The sequence below is a fragment of the Ochotona princeps genome, chromosome X (genome assembly GCF_030435755.1).
Source record: "Ochotona princeps isolate mOchPri1 chromosome X, mOchPri1.hap1, whole genome shotgun sequence".
NCBI classification, from domain to species: domain Eukaryota; kingdom Metazoa; phylum Chordata; class Mammalia; order Lagomorpha; family Ochotonidae; genus Ochotona; species Ochotona princeps.
In genome coordinates this window covers 71682178-71701138 of record NC_080865.1, presented here as the reverse complement: position 1 = coordinate 71701138, position 18961 = coordinate 71682178, and the positions used below count along the sequence as shown (strand labels likewise).

Sequence of the window (18961 nt, the reverse complement as noted above, 5' to 3'; positions counted from 1 at the left end):
TCAGCCCAAATTTTCTGAGGAGAATTCTCTGAGACGAAGGTCATACAGACAAATACCCTGATTCTCTTTCTAGAAGTCTTGGAGGCAATCGATTTCTGCAATCATTACTCACCAAAGGAACCCCTGGGCTAGAGAAAGCCAGTACAAGATAACATCTCCTTGGTTACTGAGAAACTCCAGGTTGCTAGATCAAGTTCTACTTTATAACATGGGTTGATAGAGGAGAGGAGGCTGGGCATATGGCAGGAGCCATCCGCTGCCCTGGTCTGGGCAACTGTGGGGTTCTGAGTCTTTTGGAGGAAGCGGAAACAAATTCCAGACATGGACATAAACAGGTAAACCCCAAACCAGCCCAGCTTCATCAAAGGGTTGTACTGATCTAGATTGTTACCACACTCAGACCCTCCTATCACACCGGCAGAGCTGGTGCGAGTGGCCTAGAGACTGTAAACAGTGGGAAAGTTCAGCAGTACACCAGTAAGTTTTCTTACCTGAGAAGTCCAGCTACATCTTCCCCGAGCGTCTCGTGCATGCGCCACTTTTAGACACTGACTGACTGCCTTTTCCTCCATACCCTCAGTATTGAGGCACGGGCTGTGCTGTGTTTGAGCAGAAATGGGTGGATCTGAGAGCCGCATGCTACATGGTATATACTGCCACATCAACCCAGGAGTTGAACCAAATCATTCAGCGGGTCAATCTGGCAATATTTTACCCCCATAAACCACAGAATCATCTAACAGCACAGCAGTCTCTTGAATATTCCCCCAAAGCCCCACCAGCAATCCTTAGGTAAACAACCAAAAGGATCTACTGAATTTCATATGCGTGGAAGTACTCAAATCTCAAGTTGAAAAATATCATCTCAACATGTGCTATCTTCAATGTCTTAATTGAGCTACCTCTCTATTCAGGGATGAGGAGCAGGCACGAAAGGGATATGGGCCTTCCCAGCAGCAGTGGAACTAGAAGCCAATCTTGGCTCGGATGGCCCTTCAAGAGCACTTTCCCTGCTGTCCAGCCCTACCACATGCATTTTCTTGAGCTGTGTTCCCCAGTGCCAATGACCCAGTCCTTCTGCTACACCAGGAGTATGCGTGAGATAAAGGCTTTTATGAAATCACAATTTTCTGAGTGGTGATGCTGAGCCTCACAGCTCTCCTTTACTGAATGCTTATTGCTGTGGAAGGCTTCCTAGCACTTCACAAGCATCCCACTCCATCTTCACACGGAAATTGTAAGATAGATCAGTGGTTCCACTCTATGAATGAGCAAATGGAACCTCTGAACGATCAGATGACTTCTTTAAGGTCAGCCTGAGAGGAAGTGAGTGATAGAGCAAGAATAGAATTCACATTGGTCAGGTTTCCACTGGGGGTCCAAAACCTCTCACCTGGCAAAGCAGAGAGAAGTATGGTACCTGCAGAGCAGGGAGAGACTCTGGTAATCTAGACGTAGAGACCTAAGGGTGATGGTAATGGGCATCTGGGCATGATGAGCTGAAGCAAGACAGGAAAATGGTAGGTGGAGAATGTGTTCCCAATGGGGATGCTTTTCCATGCTCCCAAGCCAAGAGCTGACCCTAGACTTCCATAACTTCTGCATGGCTAATATACAAGCATAACCCAGGTTTCACACAGTTTTAAGGTAAGGAAACATGCTCTCCTTGATCTGGCAGCTTGGTGTAGAGGATATCTTTTTATTTGAACATCCCCCAAATTACATTACTTGACATTTTGGAGAACATAGTAATTGGCAACTAAGTAAGCTACTCGGGGCCCAGCACTGTGACACAACAGCTTCAGCTGCCACCTGTGACACTGGCATCCCATATGAGAACCAATTCAAATACTAACTGCTCTGCTTCTGATTCAGCTCCCCGCTAATGTACCTGGAAAAACAGAAGCAGATGATTCTAAGTGCTGGAGTATCTGCCACCCATGTGGAAGACCTAGATGAAATTCCAGGTTTCTGACTTTTTCCTGGCTCAGCTCTGGATGTTTCAGCCACTTGAAGAAAGAGCCAGCAGATGAAAGATTCTCTCTCTAACTCTGCTTTTCAAATAGATAAATATCTTAAAAATAAGCTACTCAATATATAGATTTTTTTTGTTAATAGGTTTTCTTTTTAAAGTGATTCTATGTGCTGCCCTGAGCTATAGTTACCTTCATTCAAACATGTTTATATTCTTCCCCTGCTCACAAGCTGCTCCAGTCCCATAGCTCCCTCCCAGCTTCTTGCAAGCTATCCAGTCAGCCAAGAGGTAGCCCTGTAAATATGTTTCAGGGGGCATAAAGAAAATTTTGTGATTTTTTTTTTGGTTCAAACCATATTTGCTTGGCCTCCAGGCAGTTGAGGGCATCTTGAGTTGAGAAGCAAGCACAAAACATCTCAAAATATCTTGGCAATATCTTCCTAAATTCAGCCCCCACTGTCAAAATGAGGAGTGTTAAGTCTATAGATAAATAATTCATTGAAAAAGATAGTGAGGAGGCTTAATTTAAAAGGAAGAAAGAGCATTTGATTATTGCCTTTCATAATCTGAGAGCAACATACAAAGCAAAGTGATAGTTTCTTACTTGACTCCAATCTGCAAGGTGTTGGCTCAAGACATTTTGGGTGATGGAAACTGGTAGAGTCGCTGTTGGTGATGGTGCTGCTGCTGTTAATCATAACAATGATTACATGGGATAAAACTCACAGGGCTTTATACTTTGTCTCCTTGTGGTTTTGTATGCTTTCTGTCAATTGATTCCCCATGAGTAGTGCTGTTGTTCCACAATTTAAAGAAAAACAGCAAATGTTAGTCCAAGCAAAACTGGTAGCTTTGAACAGAGTGTGCACTGATGGAAACTCCTCCTGGATGGTGACTGCTGCTGCATGAAAGTGACACTGGCCAAGGTGTGGCTACTGGAAAGTGATGCCCACCTTCCCCTCCATCTCTTTCCCAGCCCACTCAATCTGTTCTATCTTAATTCTCTCCTAAACTCTTGTTTTCCTTTACAGCCCTACTTTAAGTGCATTCAACTATTTAAAATCACACTGATTTGTCTTTTCTCTAAACTCTGTTTGGGATCATGTACTCTTTGGGAATTTGATGAAACTGTAAACATTTTCCCTCAAGGGATGAGTGTGGACATGCAAGGAGTATGTGCTCGCATATTTATGTACTCACACATACATATTTGAATATACAATTTTAATCCTTGGGTTAAAGAAAGAATTGTCTTCAAGGCCAGATGGAGGAAAACCTGGGACAAGGCAGCTTGCTTACAGAATCATTCTCTTTCCTTGGCTTTCACTCACCCTACTCTGGTAAACTCTTCCCAAGGCTCCTACACCTACTCATCCTGTCCTCTCCCCACTCACCTCATGCTGCATTTCATCATCCGGGGTTTTCACTGACATGGCCTTTTCCCACGCATCTGGAAAGGCTCATTCTGTTGGAACTCATCTTGGCATGATGAGTCAGCTCACTTAATAGGCAGACGCCAGATATTAAGTTTGTCAGACACCTGCTTATCAGTTAGAATCTGCATTTCAACTAGAGTTTTCTGGAAATAATGATATGTGTGTGTGTGTTCTGTGTGTGTGGGTGGGAGGGGGTATCCTTTCAGAACTATGGTTTCTTTTGCCTGTGAGAATGGCCACCGGCGTGTACTCTGCAATACGTGATGCACCTAACATTGACATGTAGAGAACCGAGAAAACAGGCAACAACCAAATATGAAGAGACGACAGAGGCCAAGTCACTGCTGATGGAATTCCCTAAAACAGCTATCTTTAATTCTGCAGTTCTGGCACCGTTGTCCCTGGCATAGCATTGCTTTGCACACTTACCTCAACAATTTTCAGTCAGAACTACTAAAAGGGAAGAGTTTAGGAAAAGAGTCCTTACAGAAACTGGCTCCAATTCCTTGTTATGGAAGAAAGACCACTGGATGGTAAGCTTTTCCTGCGAGGGCACGGTGGTGGCGTACAGACAGAGAAGGGTGGCATTAGATCCAATGGTCACATTCACAATACTTTCTGGGATGGTCACTTGTACCACTCGAACTTGACCTGAAAGAATAAGAACCGAAAAGACAATGATATGTATTCACATTTTGATGGCACTTTTTCCATCACAAAATACTTACAAGTATTTTGATTCCAAGGCAGGGAGGAAAGAATAGGATGAACCATGCAAACAAAGCTAAGCAGGTACTTGAGGTAAGGAAAGGGACCTTTCTAGCAAACTACAAGGTGAAGATACTGAAATCCTGCATGATGATGGAGCAATAACATTGAACTCGAGTTTTCCACTGTGTAAGCATGGCCTTACACAGAGGTACATCAAATGTTGTCTGAGAACTCAACACGGTCAGGGAATATGGAGACGTCATGTACTACAATGGTTTGTTTCACCACCCACTTACTTAAGGAATCTGGCTTTTCCAAGTTTTAGAGATGATAAAGAAAACTCCAATGAACATTTATATACAGACTTCTGAAGTTCACAAGATGCTTCACTTTTGTTTCAGTTTTATTATTTAATTGTTTGTTTCAAATGCAGAGAGGCAGACCAGAATGCTCCCACGTGTGTTTTCATTCTCCAAACACCCACAGCAGCTTCGGCTAACCTGGGACTGAATCAGGAGCCTGGAACACAATCCAAGTGTCCCCTGTGAGTGGCAGGGTCCCAAGTACTTGAGCCATCATCTGATATCTTCCAAGGTGTGCATTAGCAGAAAACTTGAATTGGAAGCAGAGCTATGACTCAAAACCAGGCACCCCAATAACAGAAATACCACGTGGTAGCTTAGTTATGACCACACACACGCCATCATGTACAGACGTTTGTGTGAATATAAATTTCCATTTATCTGGGACAAATGCCCAAAAGTGTCATGGCTAGTATAAGTAGTAGTTATCTGTTTAGTTTTATTTAAGGCTAGCCACAGTGTATTCCCGAGTGGCTGCACCATTTGATATTTCTATTAACCAGGTAGGCATGATCCAGTTTCTCCACCCCTGTAGCAGGATTTGGTGTTGTCACTATCTTTTACTTTAGCCATTCTGATAGATGTGTAATAATATATCATTACTATTGCAATTTGCACTTCTCTAATGGCCAATAATGCTATCCATCTTTTCATGTGATTACTTGCCATTTGTATGTCTTCTTCAATAAAATGTTGATACATATTTGGCTCATTTTCTAACTGGACTCTTTAGGTTTTTATTGTTGAGTTTTGAAAATTATCTGTATAATATAGGTGCTAGCTTTCTGATAGGTAGCTAGGAATATTCACCTTTCCAATACAGATGTTTAATTGCCTGATTGGAGTGGTTATAGCTATCAGTACTGTGCTAAGAGAGGTGAGAGTGGATATTTTTGCTTTTTCCCCAATTTTAAGGGACAAAACTTCAGTCTTTCACTATTAAGCACAGGTTAACTGTTGGCTGTTCTAATTCCAAATCCTAAACCCGTTGTCTGTGAATGTGACCTTGTATACCATCTAAGCTGGGCCAAATGCTTATCCTGCAGGCGATTATAAAGTATGTGCTCAAGTTACTTGAATCTAAACTTTTATTCATATATTTGAGATGCAAAAACACAGAAGCAGGAAAAGAGAGAGCACTCTCAATCTACTGATTCACTTCTCAAATGCCTGCTTTAGCCAGGACTGGGTCAGGGCTGAAGCCAGGATATGGTAATGCAGTTCAGATCCCTCAGGGAGAGTAGCAGGAGCCCAATTAACCTGAGCTATCACTGTATCTTCCCAGGATCTGCAATAGCATGAAACTAGAGTCATAAATCAAAACAAGAGATTGAAACCAGGTACGCTAATATGGAATTCAAATGTCTTCACTGCTAAGCAAAACACTTGGTCCCTGATTTCAATTTCTTCAATGTTGTATGGCTATTTGGATTATTTCATATGGAGTGAGTTTTTGGTAGTTTATTAATTTTGAAGGATAGTATCTTCTAAGCTGCCAGATACATGACTATGAAGTTGTTCATGAGGACCTGTAGTGATACCTTATATTTCACATCTAGATTGGTAATTTGTGTCTTGTCTCTTATCATGTTTATCAGTCTGGCTAGAGGCCTGTCAATTCTCCTGGCGTCTTCCAAAGAACCAGATTTTTGCCCCTTTCATTTCTATTTATAGCTTTTTATTTTGACTGTTTAAATTTTATTGATTTATTTATTTTTTACATTTTATTATTATTGCTATCATTTTATGATACCGCTCCATATTCCCTTATCCCCTCCCAAATTCCCTCCCCCCTCCTAGTTCCTCTATATCATTACTAACATATAGTTCTTCATACACAGTCATATGTCCGTCATTGCGGGCATGGACAATGGCAGAGTCCAGAATCCTATTGTCAAGATATAGTAAACAGTTTCATTGTAAGTCCATCTTTGTCTGGAAGCAGAAATGCATACCACACTGCATCCTCACATCTGGATGTTAGTCTCCATTTCACAGCACTGTACATCCCCTTAAATGAAAAGTCATGATACAAAATCAACAACAGAAAAATAAATAGAAATTTACAATGCCATGAAGTTAAATGACATGTTACTAGATATGACAGTCTCCATTACACAGCTACTATACATCCCCTTAAATGAAGAGCCACAAAACAAAATCAACATCAGGGAGAAAAAAGAAATTAACAACACCAAGAAGTTAAATAACATGCTAATAAATGACTAACATGTAGCTGAAGAAATGAAAAGAACCTTCTTGAAGAAAATGATGTTACTGTATGATCTATGAGTCATTGAAGAATTTAATCAGAAGAAAGTGGTTTGAAGAGATGAAACCAACAGAAAACAATAAAACCAATGCGATATAGTTTCCGCTGATCTTTGTTGAAGTGTGTCTCCTCCAAACAATAAACACATGGGTTTTGTTTTTAATCCAGTCTACTAATCTCTGACATTTGATTGAGCTTAAGCCATTTACATTCAGAGTTTAATATACATGCGTATTACTTTGGTCCTGTCATTTTAGGAATGGGTTGTTCATTGGTTTAGTCTTCTGCTGTCATTTTACTGGGATGTTCTTCCTGTTTGCCTTTGGTTTTGGTAGGTGCTATTCCTCTTCTCTGCCAAGAGAACATCTTTCAGTATCATTTGTAGGGCAGGGTTAGAGGCAAATTCTTTTAGCTTTTCTTTGCTGTGGAAGAATTTTATTTCATTTTCAAAGACAAAAGAAAGCTTTGCTGGATATGTTATCCTAGGGCCGACAATTTTTTTCTTTAGAATCTAGAATATGTCACTCCATTCTCTTCTGGCCTGTAGAGTTTCCTGTGAGAGATCTCCTGTGAGTTTAATTGGCATTCCTTTATATGTCAATTGATTTTTTTCACATGCACATTTAAGGATCTTTTCCTTATGTTCGATTGAAGAGAGCTTGATGATCATGTGTTGTGGTGAAGATCACTTTTGGTCAAGCCTGTTGGGAGTTCTGTGCCCCTCCTGGACCTTGTTTTCCAATTCTTTATCCAGATTAGGGAAATTTACTCTTATTATTTCATTAAATACATTTGCAAACTCAGCTTCTCTTTCTGCACCTTCTGGGACTCCCATAACTCTTACATTTGGCCTCTTAATAGTGTCTTTCAATTCTTGAATACTTTTTTTGTCCTGATCCAGCTCTGCTTCCAGCTTTTTGTTGGCTTCCCCCTGATGACAGGAAACATCTTCCAAGTCTGAGATTCTTTCTTCAGCTTCATTCATTCTATTTTGGAGACTCTCCACTGTACTTTTAATTTGCTCTACTGTGTTCTTCATTTCTTATATACCAGCTTTGATTTGCTTTATTGCTTCCTTAAATTCTTTGAACTCTTGTATGTGCTTCTCATTTTTGATCAGAAGCTTTAAATGAGTCTTATGGATTCTGTGTCCCCCATTTTCTCGATGTCTTCTTCAGTTAACTCTGAGGTTGGCATAGCGTTTTGCTCCTTCGCAGGGGAGTTTTCAGTAGTATTCATTGTGCCTTTGTCTCTTCTTTTGCTCTTGATCATTGTACTTCTGGTTAGCAGAGTCTTCTCCTTGGGGCAGGTTTCTAAGTTGTGTCACCCACAGGTCTACAGTTTGATTTTACTTATTGCAGTTGGTACACAACTTCTTGCTTGCAGCCACTTGTGCCACAACCTTCAGCAAGTTCCAGGTCTGGGTTCTTATGTCAGATTTCCACCGTGGTCTCCACAGCCCCAACTCTTGGCTCACTACTCTCTACCTCCTGTGATACCATGCTGAGGCTGCACTGTTGTCTCTGCATCCATTCTCCCACTTCTGGTTGGAGCAGGTCCCAGGATTAGAGAGACACCAGGTGTCCTATATAATTAGGTTGTTGGTGTCACTGATCTTGTCAGAACCTGTTGAACGGTAGGTCTGGGTGCCACACGGACATATTTTGACCCATACAATGCCACAATCAGTATTATTTTCCTGCGGGACCAGTGCAATCCACTGACCTCAGCAAGTTCTCACGAGCTCAGCACATGTGCAGTTCACTGTTGTCCCCTGCAGTCCCAAAGCTATTGCCACAGTGTGCAAAATGGCGCCTGACATACCACCACTAGAGTTCTTGATCTGCTGGTCATCAGATCCGAGGGCTACCCAGACCTGTCCCGGGTGGAACCCGTAGAACGCCACATTGCTACAGTTCACTGAGTCTGAAATGAGTTCACTCCCAACTCAGCGTATGCTCAGTCCTTTCCCTTGCCTTTGTCTCCTTACACAAAATGGCACCCAATTCAGCTCTAGGGGGCTGACTGGGCTATGAAATCCACTCTGTTCTTGCACTGCCTGTCCTTGATCTGCTGCTCAGTCTCTGCTCCTGGTCAAATCAAATGGACCAGCAGAACGGACAGTTCTTTGTCTGGGTTCACCTCCCAAGCTCCCAGTGAAAGTCCCTTCCCACCTGGTTGCTGGTGGAGTTCGATCCCCGTGCTGGAGTATCAATCACTGCAACACCACACTGCTGTACCTGCTGCTTTCCTGTGTCTGTCAGTCTCCAGGTACCCCTCTGCTGTTGTTCTGTCCTTTCCTGTTTCCTGGAATATGTCCTCTCTGCTTCATCCTGATTAAATGTTTTTCTTTCCGTTTTAACGTGTCCTTCCTCTATTCCGCCTTCTTGATTCTCCTCCATTTGTATTTATAGCTTTTCTATCTCAATCCCATTGATTCCAGCTGTTTGCTTTCAGTTGATTTTGGTCTTTTTAGTTCATTTCCTTTCTGCAGAAACAGATTATTAAACTGAAAAGATTCTTTATTTCTAATCTAAGCATTTAGTGACATACACTTCTTTTTCAACATTGCTTTAACTAAATGCTACCCATTTCAATAAAATTCCTTTTGACATTTCCTCTTTGATTTGTACATTATTTAGGATTATACTATTTAATTTTCATCTGCTTAGAATTTTTCTGTTACTTATTTTTACTTTGATTCTGCAAAGTCAGGGGACATACTCTACTACTTCAATTATTTTAAATACACTTAAGTTTCTTTGATGATCAAGCATATGGTCTATCTTAGTGAATGTTCTCTAGTTGATTGGAAAAAATGAACTTGATTTTTTTGGGTGGATTATTCTATATAAGATGAAAGAATTGAAAGCACTATGAAAAAATCAAGATGGAATAATAAAAATGTTCAATTAGATCCTTTTGGCTAATTGTATTTTTCAGAGTTTCCATGTCCTTGCTGAATTCTGTTTAGTAGATTAGTATCTGAGAGGGAGAACTGAAATTACCAAGTGTAATTGTGGATTTGTTTCTTCTTCCTTTAGCCCTCTCAGTTTCTGTATATTTTGAGACTCTGTTCTTTAGTGGGAAGACATTAAAACTGTCTTGCTCATGCCAAGCACAGAAGGCTAGCGGCTAAAGTCCTCACCCTTAACGCACCGGGATCCCATATGGGCGCCGGTTCTAATCCTGGCAGCTCCGCTTCCCATCCAGCTCCCTGTTTGTGGTCAGGGAAAGCATTTGAGGATGGTCCAAAGCCTTGGGACCCTGCACGCATATGGGAGACCTGGAGGAACCTCCTGGCTCCTGGCTTTGGATCAGCTCAGCATGGCCATTGTGGCCACACGGGGAGAGAATCATCAGATGGAAGATCTTCCTCTCTTTCTTCCTCTCTGCATATCTGACTTTGCAATAAAAATAAATAAATCTTTAATAAAGTAAAATATCCTGTCCTTTGATTGGATAGATCTTTCTGTCATTAGCTAATGTTTCTTTGCCTCTCTAGTAATTTTACTTGCTCTGAAGCCTATTTTATCAGCTAGTAATATAGTTACTCCAGATTTGTCAGAACTTCATACTTACATATATATTTTCCTGTCCTTTTGCTTTCAATTCACATTGTGATTAAATTTAATGTAAATTTCCTGTAAGCAACACATTATTGGATTTCCATCCAATGCATTTACACTTACCATAATCACTGATTTATATAGTATTTGCTCTGGGTACATAAAAGAGTCAAACCAGTCTGCTGGTATCAATATTTTAGCACTTTGAATGAAATTTGGAAATCTCACTTCTGTTCAGGTCCATTTACTTTCCCCACTTATAAATATCACTATCTTGAGTATAAGATGTGGTTATAACGAATGTTTCAATTAGCAAATATTATCTTTAAAACTCACAAGTTAAAGGACAGTCCATTTTATGTACTCACATTTCTGCTACTGTTATTTCTTCATCCTTCTCAATGTTCTGAGATTCTTTATCATTTATTTTCTGCTTGAAGACATTTATTTAGACATTTCTCGGGTTATGTCTGCTAGCAGTAATTTTTGTTTATTGGTTTGGTTTCCTTGGACTGAGAATCTTATTATTTCCCCTTCATTCCGGAGTGGCGGTTTCGCCAGACACAGATTTTATTTTCTGTCATCTCTGCTCTACTACTGAACCCATAAGGAAGTTTTAATTTTGTTATTGCATTTCTCAGTTCTGTGATTCCAATTTGTACAAGCAAGTAGTTTGATTTTATTCAAAAAAGACATTCCAAGTAGAGACACAGTAAATTGAACAGCAACTTACAGATTAAAAGGGTCTTCATAAGAAATAGGAATTATAGTATTTAGCCCTTATTTGATTTTTACTGTTTAGTTTGTTTTTTTAAATTGTAATCAATAAATAATAATTGTGCCTATTTATGTGATGCTTTGATAAATATGTGAATTTTGGAATGATTGTAATAGGGTAACCATCTTAGTACTCATTTCACTTATTTGTCATTTCTGTTGGTAGGAACAAGCTCACCTGGGCTGCCCTCTGGTGCTTGGTTGCTGGGCAGGAAATGTCAGGACTGGGTCCCTTTCTGCTGAGTGGGAGACCTATGATGCCTTACTTCTGTTTGTCTCAGTTTGCTTTCTTCTTGCCTTCTTCTGGATGTCTCCCTTACATTATTTCCAGGCTTTATATTTATGCTTAGAGGGGAGCATCAAGGAGAAATAAGTCTGTATGTCACATTCTTCAGACCAGAAATTGTCCTCAATTTTAATATTATCAAATTGTCCTGGGAATACAAGTGGTTTGGGAACTGCTGGGTTTAAGGAAATTAATGAAGCAATGAGCTTCCCCTATGATTTGCAGAAGCAACAAAGAATTCCCTACCTTCAAATCCAATCTGCCACTGTTAACAGCTCTCAGGACCACACCAGCACATTCCAAAGGACCGCAATAGTGGCAACAATTTGGTAACATTATAGAGACCCCAGTTCATCTGATTAACTGCTCATTGTTCATTGCAAAATCAGAGTGTAAAATTCCCTAGGATGGACCACAAAATTAATGGGGAAGTATCAGAAAAGGTCAAGTTCAAGAGATGCTGGCCAGGCTGCATGGCCAGTACAGTTGAACTGGAGTCTTACCTGCCTGCAGAGTTGCAAACTGTTGTGTGGGGGGGGGGGGGGGTGCAGGGGCAGGAATGCAGGAGTGCGCTGGGAGACAGAGGTTATGAGTGGCTTAGAGGAAATGATACAGACAGGCAGATTCTTGTCCTCCTTCCAATTTTGCATAGGCAGACGGCAGTCAGACAAAAAAGAACTTAAGAGATTGACAAACATTTTCAAAAATAAAAAGAAAAACCAAACCATTAGACATCCTGATTTCTTGGGATTTGAACAGCTTGTGTTCTCCATCACAGTTGGGCCATCTGATCCAGCACCTTTGTCAGAACAGCTTGATGCTTTTAGCAAAAAATATTTTAGTAAGGCAGACATGAACACAGCACCTCTGAATTATATGCAGTATTTTTCTCCCCAATGTTCACCTCCCTGTGCTTTCCTAGTTCCCATAATACTATTCCCCAAAAGGAAACTGTTGATTGCTGGCACCGTGGCATAGTAGACTAACCTTCTGCCTGAAATGCTGGCATCCCATGCGTATCCCAGTTGCTCCACTTCTGACCCAGCTCCCTGCTTATGGCTTGGGAAAGCAGCAGAGCGTGGCTCAAGACCTTGGGCCCATGAACCCGCATGAGAGACCCTCAAGAAACTCCTCGCTCCTAGCTTCAGATCAGCTCAGCTCTGACTATTGCAGCCATTTTTGGAGTGAACTAGAGGAGGGAAGATTCTCTTTCTCTTCTTCCCTCTGTAAATCTGCCTTTCAAATAAAAATAATTTTTTAAAAAGGAAACTGTCCTTTAGAAAGCAGCTGCTCTTTCCAACAAAAGCATCCCAGGAGAAAACTGGTCCACTCCACTGTAGAGAAGAATGAATCTCCTCTTTCCAGGAAGTTAGCCACATCTCTGATTGTGCTTAAAGCATTACTTCGAAATGACTTTAAAATGTCCAAAAGTAAAATATTGGAACCTGGGATTTGGTGGATGTTAAAGCTTCCAGGAACTTTTACTTAACAATGAATTTTGGAGATATTACTTGGCCATTTTCCCCTTCAGTTTGGGTCCTAATAGCTGTTATTGGGATGGCTAAATGCTACAACTTGGCCAGGGAGCTTAGGACCAGGACCCTCTGATGGCTACTCTCAGCAAAAGTGCTTAAAGACAGACACAAACAGTGCGCAATGATGAAGACGAATACATCCTCTGTGTGTTAGGTTAATGCAGCAGGGAGTCGTTCATAGTACAGACCAGAATGGAGGTGAGTAAAAATCAAACATTTCGGAATGATAAGTCTCATTCAAATATTTCAAACATTTAGAAAAAATAGAAGACATATAAATACGTAGCTAATTTGAGATCCACAAATCGTTAATATCACTTGGAACTAGGATGGTCATTTCAAAATTGAAAGTGCAGCAACAGCATTATTAAGAACACTACACATTGTCCTGCAAATAGGTGACACTCGACAAAGCAAAACCTCAAGATCTTTTGCCTCGAGTTCCAATATCCAGCATTGTAACCAATTCCTAAATTCTGAAGGAAATACGGTTTTCAGAAATTGCCCAGCCCTAAGAGAGTGACAATATACTCAAACGTCAAAGCTGTTTATTTCCAGATGAGTCTTTCAAAATGTCACATTATTCAATTCTTGTTATTATTTTCACCTCTGAGGTCATCCTCTATTCCAGAACTTTCTGCAGTGATGAGAAGTTTAGAGCCCTGCACTACTTCAGTAACCACTACCCACCTGCAGCTACTGAGCACCTGAAAAGTGACCAGTGGACCCCCGAAATTGACTTTGTAGTTTTTCTTCATTTGGCTAATTTGAATTTAGGCAGTCATACAGGGATAGTGAGCAATGCAAATTTAACCTTAAATCGGAAGTGATTCTGTGCCAGATAATAAGAAAGCTATCTTCATCTGGATTCATTCATTCTAAACTGAGAAATTATTTTAAAATTGACAAAGAAAAATCTTTTAACAGCAAATCTCTAATAAATAGCAAACTAAACGATGAGTACTTGAACCCAGAATTGTCATTTCCCTTACTGACCTGACTGAATTTTAAAAAAGAAAAAAAAATGCATATGCTGTTGAAATATTTGTGGTTACTTAAAAGAAGCCAGAGCTGATTGTTAATAATTGTTAAAGGGAATAATCTGAAGTATCAATTAATATACTTTTTTAAAACTTGTAAAGGAGAGAGAGAGAGAGAGAGAGAGAGAGAGAAGAGAGATGGAGATTTTTTTATGCCTCATGTTTTGGTAATCATTGCTCATCCATTTATTTCATGCCCACAGTCCAGCAAGCTTTGATGACAGGAGAATTATTGTTCTCCCATGATATACCAACAGTCAAAATAGCCTGTGTCAGTCAGATTTAACCCTGATGCAATGGAAATGATTTAATTTCCCACAACTTCATGTATAATCCATTTTTGAGTTACAAAACAATCAAATGATCACTTATGATCACATTCTGGTCTATTACAGCTTTAAAATGCATAGCAATACCTTTAGAAAATGCAAACATTAACATATTTTTCCAATAGGTGAGTAACACATATTACAAAGACCTAAAATTATATGCAGGAATATCTATCAGAAGAAAATGCTTAAGTTAGTTTCTCTGAATTGGAATGTAGTCTTGCATTTCTGAAGAAGTCAACAGAAATATTGTGATGAAAATAAAATCTATACTGCTTAGCTATACAGAAAATTGGTTTTAAATATGTAAATGAAAAATAATTTCTGGGTGTTCAGGGTTGAAAAATAATTTCTGGGTGTTCAGGGTTTGAGAAGGTAATTGATTCTGTCAGCAAACATTATCGTGACCTACTATGTACCAGACACTGTGCTTGATGCCAAAAAAAATGGCCTTCTCTTTGCAACGAGGTGAGAGAGAGGACCAGACTGCACACTGATGGAAATATTCTCCATTGTTCCACAACTATGCGATGTAAATGCCAGGTATAGAGTACTGAAATCTTCATTTCTCTCATTTGTGTATGTATAGCTAATAACAATGTATGTATTCCATCAAGTTCCCATTGCATATGCTGGACTGATGCCACCAATATTTTACTTTGGTCCAATTCAATCATATATGCATGTGTATATCTGTATAGCACACAGCATACACAGAGAAAGTCAGCTATATTGTATTTTGAGAAAAAACACTTTGAATTGTTTATTGGATATTCTGATTGGGTAGCATTTCCTTCTGGTGACCTTTGACTCCATACATATTGAAACATCCATATTGAAACATTTAGTCATGACATTTAAAGAACAATTACTAAATACTAGTTAGATTTGAAAAGTGATACTTTTCTAATTATAAAAATGCTACCATCTTCTTTGCAGAAAACCCAGAAAATATGAAAAGGCTACATAATAAAATCAAAATCATGCAGGGGTGGGTGTGTGGCACAGTGAGTTAAGATGCCGCCTGAGACATCCATATTCTATTTCAGAGGTCCTGGGTTCGAGCTCCAGCTCTGCTCTCCATTTCAGCTCCCTGCTAATGTATACACCGAGAAACAGCAGGTGATAATTTCAAGGAGCCGAGTCCCTCTGTCAACCATGTGGGAGAGTAGATTGAGTTTCTGGCTCCTAGATTTGGCCAGGCCCAGCCCCAGCTGCCGTGGACCTCTGAGGGAGGAAATTAGCAGACGGAAGATGTCTATGTTTTGTCTCTGTCACTCTGTGACCCTCTACCTTTTAAGTAAATCAAACTTTTAAAAATCATCCATAATCCCATTACCCGGGATAACCACATGCACATTTCAGGCATGGCCTTCTGTTCATTCACGCTAAGCATGCTCCCGTATCATGCTCTTTCACTTAAAAGTTCATCCTTGGTATTCTTTTGTCATTAAATATACTTAGTAGCCCTCATTCTAATGGCTGCCCAATATTACTGATGGCTTAAAAATCCTCCTTTATTCACACAAACACTGTTTTTCCCTTAAATGATATTATTGAATCCACACTGGACTCGGTGTAACATAAGGACACGTTCAAAGCATAGCTGGCATTTGAAAAAAATACCTAAGGGATTTTCTGAATTAGTAGTCTCTCATGGGTCAAACCAACAGAATTTTTGATTCTAGACAGCTTTTCTTTGGCTCTAAGCCCTAAAATCACCCATATTGTCCACAACAACAAATCACTCACATATTTTCCAAAACAGAATTAGAAAAATCACAATTCCCAGAGAAATATTACCTAATAAAGCACTTTGAAAATCTCTGCTCTTCCCACGCATAAGCCCCGGGAGTGCTCCCCCTGCAGCTCCCCACCCCCCACCCCAAGCTCTACTATAACAAAGCAATCCATACACAGGGAGCTTAAAGGAAACGCTAAAGTAAAACAAAGGGGGGAAAACTAGCCTTAATACAACCTTCGGCTTCTGAGAAAATTATCTGCCAACCTTTCAAACCAAATAAAGATACCATGATTTAAAAAAAAAATTTTTCACCCAGAGGCCCCACAAAGCAATTATATTACAACCCGGTACCACCACCACCCTCATCAAAATAGCAACACAGCACATATTGGCTACTCACAGTTCTGAAGATTATTTTACACAACATGCTAGTCACAGTTCCCTTGAAGTATAGAAGAGGAAATTCTACGTAGAACTCTGTAATTTCAGTTTAAAAGAGGAGACTATTTCTAATTCTTTTGGGGAGTTTGGAGAGCCTTTCCTTACCTATTAGACAGTTGAAGATTAGAAGGACCTTCCAAAATGCGAACACCATGGTGGCCAGGTTCGTGGAGAGCAACAGGTGCCAGTAGCTTGCCGACTAGAATGAGTCTCAAACTGGCTTCTTCAGTAACACCAAGGTTTGCCAGGCTTATCTGTTGGGCATCACCAAGCAAACATGCCTTTTCGGGCTTACTTATTGGGCACAAACCTTTCTCGGGGCAGATTTGTGTTTCTTTGAAACACTTTCCATGGGGCGTGTTTCCTTGATATATTTGCTACTGTGTTAATAATCAACCCACGTATTTAAATTCTTCAAGCTCTTTGTACACAGATTCTCTAAGTCCCATTGTTTAAAATCAATCTTATTAAAAAGTTGTACTTGAGGGGAAAGATACAGTTGGAAGAGAGCCTACGCAAATAAAAGCTGACAAGCCTAATTAATTTCAAATATTTCCATGAAAGTCTCATCGCACTGATTCACTAACCTCCTTTTACAAATCAGGTTACTGAACTGGTGCTATAAGGTTCCTGGGAAGATGAGGTTCACAGGTGGAGTTTAGGGATTATGAAGCTAAAACTTTCTATGAGAACAAACTCCGGATATATCACTCTAAAACACTAGCATTTGTCATTACTCTCCACCGAAACTGGAAGTAGAATTTCCCAAGTTAGAAACCTTATAGTGCTTGTTTGCTAACCTACTTTTTCAAAATCAAGTTAGTGAGTGAACACTTTAAGATTGCTATTGGATGAGCCTCCATTTTTGCAGAATTAAGTCACTGAATACGTAGTCTAGGATTTCCTTAGACGGGACGGTTCCCCAGGAGGACATGGAAGGTGTTTAAGCAAAGAGCCTTCCCATGAGCACGAATTTGTAATTAGAGTTCTTCTTGTATTTAGTTAGCCATGAGAAACCTATGGGTTTCCTCTGACTCTCCATGTGATTTCTAAGGCCTATGGTTTCCACCCTTAAAAAAAACTCTCAGATTTCTTCCTTCTCCAATATGTCTCAGTCCCAGTTCTCAGCTCTCTGTCCCTGTCCCACTTCTTAAAGCACACTTTCTGGAGCAACTTGTCAAACGATCCCTCCAATCTCATCCTTCATCCTGTGTTCTGGCCCTAATCAAGCATTTTCAGTAACACCATGAATGGTTCTTCGCTCAAATCCAAAGTCCTTAGTCTGGATTCCCAGTCCTTTCAAGATCTACCCCTCCCCTCATCTGAACATTAGTTACATTAAACCATCTACCTGAAAAATTCTAAGTTTTATCACCTTAAAGCGTTCAGTCTCATGATTGTGTGTAGATTCACAGCCTATCTTTAAACAAGTCTCACCTTAGCCAAGCCAATTTCGCACTGTTTCTCAGAAAGTCATCTTGCTCCCATCACAGCTGATTCTTCTCCAGAGCCTTCACCACCCATGCTCATGCGATGCCAAACCTTGGCTCCATGCAACTTTCGTCACCATTTATGATTTTCTCCTTCCTCACTTACTACCCAGGCATATTCATAATGTTGAGTGTTCATGAAGTCTCATGTTAAGATTTTGAAAAATACACAGACCGTTCCTCTCTGGGCTTCCTCCAGCACAAGTACATATTGTGCTTGGCACTTGATTCTTTGCTACATCCAATGCTTGTGAACTCCTCCAGGGAAGATACTGGGTCTCGTACAAGCAGTTCCCAACTTATGAAAGATGGTGTCCCAAAATGTACTGACTGGTAAGTTCAATGACTGCAATACACACTCCTAAAGAGCAATATTATAATGGATGTCTCTTTCTCACTTATGTGCTGATAGTATAGCACTGGTTTCTCAGTACTAGGCTATCAGCTACCTAAGTCTGAGAATGAAACGTCCATTATTATATGGGGTGAGAAGGAGCAGAAAAGAAAGTAGAGAAAGAATACCCTTTTCTTTTACTAAGGCATGGGCTGTGCCCAAGAAAGAATTTTTCTCCAGGTAACTATTGTAGTTCTCTGCATTCACCTTCTTTTCTGTTCCTCCTGGCTCACGAACTCCTTATGTCCCTTGGTTGCCTTGAAGAAGAATCCTGCTCCCCAGAATTTCCCATGCCCAGAAACACCACCCTTCTCATCTATACAAACAGGTATCAGCTCCATGTAAGGAGTGGGGAAGTCGGTGTTCACTGATGTTCCACAGTCTGTTTGCACTATTGAAACTAGAATGCTTGCTTTAGCCAGATGAATCTCTGAAAAGAAAGTCTAGACAATGAAATAAAGAGACCTGGTTTGAGGGAGGAGGGTTTTTGTTTGTTTGTTTGTTTGTCTGTTTTTTGCAGAGGAGGACAACTTGTAGGATGGCCATCTGGAAGTTCATACCAGTTCTTCTCAGCTAGAATGTGCTTGATGTCTAAGTTTA

At 40.2% G+C, this 18961-nt stretch overlaps 1 protein-coding gene across 1 annotated transcript in view; it reads right to left on the bottom strand.

The window, feature by feature from the left end:
* Positions 1-16768, bottom strand: part of VSIG1 (V-set and immunoglobulin domain containing 1) — a 33008-nt gene extending 16240 nt beyond the window's left edge. The window contains exons 1-2 of the mRNA XM_058658971.1: positions 16583-16768; positions 3899-4062 (exon numbers count right to left, since the gene is read on the bottom strand). Coding sequence (XP_058514954.1) covers positions 3899-4062; positions 16583-16631 — 213 coding nt within the window. The 5' untranslated portion in view covers positions 16632-16768. The remainder of the gene's footprint in view (positions 1-3898; positions 4063-16582) is intronic.
* Between the last annotated feature and the right edge of the window lie 2193 nt (positions 16769-18961).